The following is a 9,766-nucleotide window of genomic DNA, read 5'->3' as shown; positions in this document are numbered from 1 at the left end:
TAGTTTTAAAATTGCGTATGTAATAACTATGTATTTTGTTAAATAATGTTTTTTTTTTTAATATACATTGTTTATCAATAAGTCAGCAAGTTTATTTCTTATAAAAGTTACATGCGAGCTTAATTTAGATATCATCATAAAATTATAAAAAAGACAATCAGACAATTTTTTAGTTGAACTTTGCAAAATTGAAGATTTCATGTACTTATTTGAAACTTTTACCTTTTTTTTAGATATTCATATAACATATCTATGGGACAACATTTCGCTAGATGAAAGCGTAAGTCATGAATCGTGATACTAGTTAAAATAAGTATTTGTGTTTAGACAGGTTTTATTGAACTGAGGATTCCAAAGTATTCATATGTGGGATGCTGTACAGTAAAACGGGGTGAATAGACATGTCAATGACATGGTGAATAAAAACAGTTCCCAGAAAAAAAATTCAGAGTGATACAATTATTAAAATATTTAGGTTTGCATTCCAATATGTAGGTATGTTATTTGACAGATAATTTATTTTTCTGGTTTATGGAAACTCCGATGGAACAGGAAACTTGACCGTTTGTTATTCATCAGACGTGAAAAAGTTTGTTGCGATTCGCATGTTTTGCGTGTCTGATAAAACTTTGTCGAACGTTTCAATTAAATAAGTAGGTACCTACTTTTGTTCCAGCTAATCCACTGATTAATGAAATAATACGGTTTATATTATTAAAATAAATATTTTTTATGTACATATTATCATGTTCTTTTTTATTATTAAAATTTGTAGTTTTCCGTTTCCGTTACTATTCACCACATTTTGTTGGTTAATAGGAACAGATCATAATTTTGAGAAAATAGTGATGGCTAGTGAATAATGAACATTCCCATTAACTAACCGTATTGCTGAATTTGCAAATACAACTTTTGGCAAATAAATTTACATTTTCAGTCATCCAGCATAAGGTGTAAATTGAATATTAATTCTGAAAACGTTTTTATTCACCCCGTTTTACTGTGTGTTTCATTACTGAAAATGAAAAATCAACAATCAACTTTTTTCTATGAATTCACATAATTATTTTATGATCTTGGATATTCATTATACAGAAGCTTTTAGCTCTCAAGTACGGTTTGAGCTTGTTATCTTCAAAATATTTATGTATTTTATCTTGTCTCCTATACGTGTTATTGGGAACACGGATTGCCGTGTCCTGATTGTCAACAAGTTGCTGGCAACCTCATTAAATTTCACGATAATTATCATAATAATTTATATGACCATAAATTATTTTAATCGAAATTTAATGAGGTTGCCAGCAACTTTTTGCCAATATGGACACCGCTTTAGTTAAAATTCAGCCACATTTTTTTAGAGTCATCTTTTAACACCTTTGCACCAAAATTGTGAAATGTTTTACTTTCACTTAGATGACGTTAACAGTATTAAGGAGGAGATCTACAATATTGAGGTTATAACGGCTTGGCGCCGATATCCAGGTTACCAACTGAATGATTTTCAGATGAGTATCGATAAAGATAAATTAAATGCGTGAATAAATACAATGCTATTATGGTTTGAAACAGTAAAATGTTAAAAGAATATCTTCAAAATAAGTTTACTTACATATTATATTAAATTATTATAATATAAAATATTATAAACAAGTAATATTATCAAGTTATCGTAGTACCTATATAGTGTTGTATGTAGTATATAGCTTTGGACTGGTTGAAACTATTCTTGTTTATTAAAAATAAAAGTACCCTTCATTGGAATTTTTAGATCATTCTGGTGTCCATGTGACGTGTGTCAAATAAGCAACACCTAATTACTAAAACCTGCAGTATTTCAAGTACGTTTGATTATTGATTAAACTTTGTTATTTCGAATATACTATATAATATACTTCATTTTTGCAAAGTTCTAGTCTTTATTCTATATTAACATACATATAAGAAATTCGATTATCTCGACTATATGGTCATGTAAGAGGACAACAGAGGCTTACGCACAAGGTGTTTTTCTTAGTAACACAACTTCAGAAGTTTAATTAAGATTTGGAGAATTGCTTGCATGAGATATAGAGATTTTTTTTATTCTAGAGATGTAAAATAGTTTGAACGCAACTTTTTTAGTCGAAGCAATTAAATTTGATAAAAAGAACGCATGCAAATTTAATTGAAATGCGTATCACGTATTACGTACCAGTGTATCGCTAAATAAATGAATGTCGAACGAAAGCAATACAACAATTACGTTTTTTGTTTTTACAGAAAATATCGCGTTTGATTTAAATCAATGGTCAGTAAATTATTCATCACATAATACATTAACATCCAAAGTGTATGTCGTGGGAAAAATCCATGGAGGCCGTAAGTATTAAGCAACTGCTCCTGAAACATTCCTAGACATAAAAAAATGAAAATGCTCATTTGATCGCTGGATTAAGACAGCGTATATTGCGGGGCGGTATGGTTTGGTAGGGCCATTAAAATTCAATGTATATTTAACATTTGCGACATCATAACGCGTGTTGCCATTGTAATAAAAATGGTAAAGGTGTGAGTCGCTTAAAGGCTCTATGGTTATCGCATAACTATTATTTCTATTTAAAGGGCATCTGTTCCCAGACAAACTAGACATGAATATATATTTCATAGTTTTAGGTTAACAGCGAAATGGAAAGAAAAATAGTAACGTAACTGAAACGGGAGAATAATACTATGTGCTGAGACTTTAATTCATAGTACAAGGTACATAGGTACAAGTTCACCAGTGACCCTGTTGAGTAAATCGTTAATTTAAATTAAATCGTAATTTGAAAATGCCCGGCGGGACTCAAACCCGCATCTACTGGATTCGTGCAAATGTAATTTTCCAATAATTAAGCCTCGTTCGTCCTACCTAACTTAGCTAGCATTCATAAATCTTAAAGCTTAACAAATTCCGTAAATTTTGGTAGTCGGCTTTTGTAGTTTGAATGGTTTACTAATAATAGATACTTACCTTGATTGGTAGCCGAGATCAGGGTCTCTCCAAATTTTAGTTTTAACGTACTTGCACTTTTTTCATTCAACGAATACCTTATTGGCAATATTTGAAAATTTTACATTATTTTTTGAACAAAGATAATTTGAAAACGAATCATGTAGTTTTTAATGTAATGTGTAGGTACTTACATATTATGTTCAATAAATAAAAATAGTTAATTTGATAAAAATAACATTGCAAATTCTACATAACTAACCGGTTTTAGCATTCTGATCCATTATTATTATTATTCCAAATCAAAACATATTAATTTATGCTTTTTACTATTTTTTGTATTTGTTGGAGGACGGGTCATACTAATATAATTCACTTAAACTACAAACGTAGCTATGAAATAAATAACCACATTTTATACACCATTTAAATGGGATATAATCCAATATTAGTTATAAAATGCGTATAAATTTTCATATAAACAGTTCCACATTGTTTGAATCATATTAATATATAGGTAAGTTGAGATGCGAAAACTGTTGCTAGCTCATTATTTTTCATTATATGTCACTTGTATTCATTTAATCATCAGCACTTCAAAATAATATACAAAACTTTTTTTCAAAGAAGCCCATATCGACTGTGGAAAGGAAAAAGGACGTAATCCACGTAAATCAAATTTTACAGGAGGCACAAAAACGTTTTTGTTATGGTTAACAGTCAATACAAAAAATGCATAACATTAAAGTACCTACATGATAATTAATAATTTGGTTGTTATATCCTTAATCATTGTTAATTATTGAGTTGATTATTGAGTCAATTAAAAAAAAAACAACAAAAATAATGGTTAAGTCGTTTTTCCCACGTTACTTCCTTCTTTTTTTTTAATTGCTACCTAAATTTAGGCATTTGCAGTTTACATCATTTGGACACAACGTGTATTTAGTCATGTACAATGTTATTATGCAATAAAACAAATTTTGAAAAAACTGAGGGTTAAGCCCTTTTTCTTTTCTAGAATCGATATGTTTTGAAGAAACTCAAGAAACTTTACCTCTTACTAGACCAATCTAGTAATCTCACACGACAAAAAAATCTCATATACTTCATAATAGGTTCATCCTTAATTAATTAATTAGGTTTACATTTTTTTTATAGGTCGGTATCTCTCTGCATTATCCAAGTCCAGATAATCGAGCTTCAATTAAACTTTTCGCATTTTCGTCCGCTTGAAAATGGAGTACATTATTATGAAACTATATCGATAGTAAGGTAATAGCGGCGATGCCGTATGTCTGGCATTAAATTTAACATCATTAACATTCAGTATTAAATCGATACGTTTAGCGGAGCATGGCGTAGGAACTCGATAAGAGTACGAAGACAAGGGCTAGTGGCGATGGCTTGAAGATGGCCGGGGAGCCATTGCATGCGTCCGTGGTGCAGGTGTCGCAGAAGTTGAGGTAAGATCCAGGGTTTCTGTTTGCTTGCTCTTCAAGAACTCGGCAGGCGCCACGGGACTCGGACCAGCTTCCTCCACCGCTGCTTGCTTGGCAACCTCTGACTATCACGCGTTCCTCTCCAACTGTTCAAAAAAATATGTTTAATAATTAACAAATAAAATCTCACCTAAACAGTCAAAATAGAAGAAATTATTTTAATAATTAAACAGTATTTCCGACTATGTCCGATCCTAATAGGATCATATTATGGACCTCCACAGAGTGTAGGTTTGTATTGACAGATTTTGTTTTTATGAGAAATGGATGTCAGCCACTTGCTCTAGGGGCGGCAGGTTATATGAAATTATGGTGAAGCAGGCTAGTATGGTGAAAAAGTATGGTGAAGCGGGCTGGTAATCAAGTTGCGGCAAAATTTCAACGTTAACATTATATGGGTAGTGGGTACGTTATAATGACCAAAGTAAATCCTCTGTGATGCCCTGATTTTTTTTTATCGCGTCGCTATATCTCGTAAGTTGTCGGCTATTGTTGGCCTGCTTCATTCAGTTGTATGAGAAAGCCGATTCCTTGCCCCTCTTTTTATTTAATACCTCTATGTACTTGCTCAACCTATTAGGTCCATACTCTGACTAATACACAAATTGAAAAACATCTGTACTTGCCAGACCCAGGATTCGAACCTGGGACCCACGACGCAATAGCCCAACGCTTAAGCTGAGCATAAAAAGATTTCAAAATTTTCAAAAAGTATTTTTCTATTGGTTATCGTTATAATATAATATTTTCTCAGAAGTGTTATCAAAATTTTGTATGTTCAATAATTAGAATGTTTTATTCTTAAATCTTGTGAATTATTTGTTGAATAAAAAAAGAAATATAGAAAAATTTAAAATTATCTATTATTCTATTCAGAGATTCAATATATAACATACTTAGTAATAATACTAACAGGTCTTTTACCACATTGACGAGAAATATATGTCAACTACATAATGTATAATATTATGCCCAATGAAAGTAGTGTCGCCAGCGACGAGTTTCTTTGACGCAGATGACGCAATTGATTTAAAAGGTGGCGAAACAACATAAACATCATCCAGACCAACCGCCCCGCACCACACTAGGTCTTCAAGCGTATCACGATGCCCTACGTTTGGTGGTGAAGCATCAGTAGTTTGTTTACGCCTGGTAATGTCTCAGTAACAGATACCCAAGTTGAGGTCACCACGCTGTCAAGTGAGCTTTGACTGAAGTTTACTGAGTTAATAAAAAGTTTCATGGGAAAGAAAGGCACGGAGAACCAACATAAAAGAGAATGAATTTAATTATAAGTATATTACAAAACAAAGTTAAATAATACGGACATGTGAAAACGATGTGAAGAGTTCTTCACGTCCGCAAAAAGACGTCGATTTTTTTAAAAGCTATGTTCCAACCAGTCATACAATTATTAAATTATATCAACATTATAAATTATATTTTAATGTAATTCGCCAGTGTGTCGGGGTTTTACGCTACTAAACGCACCACAGTATAATAGACGAAATGAAACAATCATGAAAACACCCAGGTTTTGAGAAATCACATAGATATATTGTGACCTCACCAGGAATCTAGCCCGGAGCTCGCGGATGAGAAGCCAGTGCCTTACGCATTGGAATATGAGGGATATAATAAATATTGTGTCTGCTAGCAGTTCATTGATAACTCAAGCCATGATGGTCCAGACGATCCACCGGTCTCCCGCAATATCATACAATACAATCATGTCATAATGTATGGATTTTGAGTGTGAAAAAATATGGAATAAACATAAACACGCGTTAAAGAATAGGTTATTTTCAATAGTTACGACATTCTCATAATTTTCATAAAATTTTGACACGTAAACCTAACGCGCATTCATTATTTGAGGACAGTCGGCGCGCTTATGTCCTTTGGTTCTATGGCCTAAAATAATAAAGCGAACTCTCCTTCAAAACTGCTACCATACCCAGTAGGCTAGTAAACGTTTGTTCCCTGGTGGAACCCAATCGGACTGATACCGAGACATGCACAGCAGCATAATTAAATCACATCACTTATCTTTCTAAATGTATTTTAGAATTTTTTTCTCAAGCACTTAGTAAGTTGTATCAAGTATGAGTACCAATATTTTACGGTTGAGTTTATATACCTAATATTATATTATATTACCGTTCTCAAACTGTGAAGTGTGGGGGATGAAAAAATATGTATGTAATATGATTAAGAGGCAGCTATCTGTTACTCGTAATGATCTATCCAGGGAACTCGGAAATAATAGGAACTGAAATACCTAACAGGTATGGAGTAACAGACAACCGATCTCGAGTGTGGAAGAATATGGGATAAATTTAAACACGTGTCAAGAATACGCTTGTATTTTGTTCTAACAATTGCTCTCGGTTTATGCACTGACGCTGATACAATATTGGTGTATTTTAAGGTTACAATACACACTATTTCACGTCTACAACTGTCGACACTCGTCCATTCAAAACCCTACGTAAAAATGTATAGCTTATCGGAATTATATTTATTAATCTGTTCTATGGATATATCTCACGGTTAAACAAACATTTTTTCGAGAAATTTTAGTTAGAATATTTAGATTAACATTAGAAAATAAATGTTAAAATTAATTAGTAAAAACACGCTGCCATTTTTTAAAATCTACAAACAGTGCTGCCAACGTGAATAATTATTGTTTTATCTGTCGTTACAAATTGAATCACACTAAAATCGTTGTAGTAGTGATATCAAATATTAGTAAACTCTTTGGTTATTGTATAATTTTATTATTCCACCTACAATCATAGTGAATTCCATTTATGCGCACAATTTGCATTGAATATGCTGCTAATCGATAGCCTTATCGTCAAATATAATCCTTTATCGCAATCTGACCAGTTTAGTTTCATTGTCAGATAACTCGTCTGTTTATTTAGACAGTTACACGCTGAACGATTCTGCGAAAATGTTTGCGATTATCATATTTTTTAGATATCAAGCAAAGCTGACAATAAGGAACATCGTGTTTGATTTTTATAATGAAAACATTATCAACATCCCACATTTATTGATTTAACAACATAACATTTATTAGTTAACCATATTATACAATTCGTTTAAGAATAATAAATATTTTATATGCAGGGCTCAATTTACCAATATGCAATAGAAAAATAAAATTTTAAAACACATATGAAAAACTTTGAAGCAGAATAAACAGCTGCCCACAGCGCAAATGAAATTTCAGGATTCAAAAACGCGACAAATATAGTGAAGTAGGTATTATTAATGAAAAAATACTACTATTGACAATCAAATACAAAAAAATATGCTAACGGAAGAAATGTTTTTCTATGCTAAAAATGTATATCTGTATGGTGACGTGGCGAGTCTGCAGACGCCATGACTAAGGATTGCAATACCGGTATTCCAGTATTTATCAATACCGAAATACCGGTTTTAAAAATCGGATATACCGGAATTTCCGATATTAAGAAAGCACAGCCGTTTACATTTTTGAAAATGAATTATAAGTTATATGCTGCTGAAATGTAAATATATTGAGTGAATCCAACAGAGGTGAAAAATAATTAAACAAATTTCATCAAATATATTTATATAAGTAATTGTCGCGATGAATTATCATAATATTATTTCAAAATAAAAAACATCCGTAACAAAAATGTTCAATTATTCTATAACTATTATTGATGACTGTACAAGCGTTGAATTTAAAAAGCTTTTCCTGCAGCCGGACATATTTGCACTTGATGAACTTCTGAGGACTTTTAGTTAAAATTATCTATATATTCAAATTATTTGTAAAAAATCTCTAGTTCTACAATAAAATTATGATGAATACTTACATATTTTTAAATGTCAACATAATAAATGTAGGTACCTATGTAGGTTTTTGCTATAAAATAATATTTCAAAGAGATTTTAATAGCTAAATATTCATTGATAAGCACCTACTTCTGTTTTTTTATGTTTAAGAAATATCAGTATTCAATAAGAAATAAAGAAAAACTGGTATTGACATTTTCATTCGATATTGCAATCCCTAGCCATGACATGCAGAAATCATCAATCTTGCATGAATCAGCCAAAACATTCGTGGTTACAAAAGAAAGAAGCCTATTAAATACCAGACAAAATACCAGATTGCAGTGCCACCAGTCAACATAATTGGATAAAGATTAATTATGTAATAGAAATTAGTTAGAATTTTAAAAACGTTTGACATTTTAAGAGACATCATTTTCAAAATCGTGTTTCCTATCCGATATCATACTTCTTAATACCTTTCCGTCAATCTGTCACAAATTAATTCTAATATCGTTTAATACTTTCCATAAATACTCGATACGATAGTACTGCACTATAAGCATCTGTCAAATTATTATAAAAGTGTTATATCATTTTTTCTATTTCACGACCTGATTAAAATAAACAATTTATTTATTTTTAAAATTTAGAATTTCAGTTTACATTATGTTTTCTTTCATCTAACCTCGCCCTCCCCTACACATTCACATATTATGTTTTAACTGATGTGTTATATTCAGATAAATAAAGCATGACAAATATATTAAAAAAATAAGTTGTTTTTTTTAGTCTCTAATATTTATCACCCCATATCACATCATATTCTAGAGTGAATCCGGCCCTTTTATTTAGTTATCATATAATAATTTGTTGGCATGATACCATCATAATTATTAAAATTGACGAAAACCTCTTGACTGCCAAATTTCGTGAAAATGTTTTAATGGTATTCATAGATTTATCAATACATTCACAGGTCTTATGTGGTTTATACTATCAATTCAATGAGTTCTCTTTCGATTCTTATACACCTACTCTAAACATATATGGTGACAAGGCCTGAACTAAAACTAACCATAAGTGTGAGTGCAAAAGCATTCGGCACTTGTATAATATCAGCGGTGGGCATTAGAGTAAAATAGAAGATATATTAACCAAAGAGTTTAAAAACTTTAAAAGTCTTAAAACGTGAAGCCGCTAAATATTAGTCTGACGGATGCACTTTGCGCAAACACTGCGGTTACGTATAATTCGTAATAATAATTACTGAAATATATAGTTTTGGGCGAAATATAAAGTTAGTTGTAAATATTTTAACTGTGTTTTGTTTACGTGTCATAACCGTACGTTTCGTTAGTAAATTAATAATATTAAAATTGACCTGCTACTGTGTCCTATACCTACGTAAATAAAAAGGCTTCATATACCGGACAATAAGTAGTATTGCTCTGGATATGGTGCCCTT

At 31.4% G+C, this 9,766-nt stretch overlaps 1 protein-coding gene across 3 annotated transcripts in view; it reads right to left on the bottom strand.

Moving 5' to 3' along the window:
* Positions 1–2,089: 2,089 nt before the first annotated feature.
* The window catches only part of LOC147068468 (UPAR/Ly6 domain-containing protein CG9338-like), a 34,822-nt gene continuing 27,145 nt past the window's right edge, over positions 2,090–9,766 (bottom strand). The window contains exon 5 of one of the 3 annotated variants that reach the window (XM_085953389.1): positions 2,090–4,562. In XM_085953389.1, coding sequence (XP_085809515.1) covers positions 4,321–4,562 — 242 coding nt within the window. In that variant the 3' untranslated portion in view covers positions 2,090–4,320. The remainder of the gene's footprint in view (positions 4,563–9,766) is intronic. The other 2 variants (XM_085953388.1, XM_085953390.1) reach the window with 2 other exon arrangements.

This window comes from Rhyacophila brunnea, unplaced genomic scaffold, assembly GCF_057557595.1.
Source record: "Rhyacophila brunnea isolate RB1 unplaced genomic scaffold, BYU_Rbru_1.0 scaffold_3, whole genome shotgun sequence".
In the NCBI taxonomy this organism is placed as follows: Eukaryota; Metazoa; Arthropoda; class Insecta; order Trichoptera; family Rhyacophilidae; genus Rhyacophila; species Rhyacophila brunnea.
This window is presented reverse-complemented; position numbering and strand designations above follow the sequence as displayed.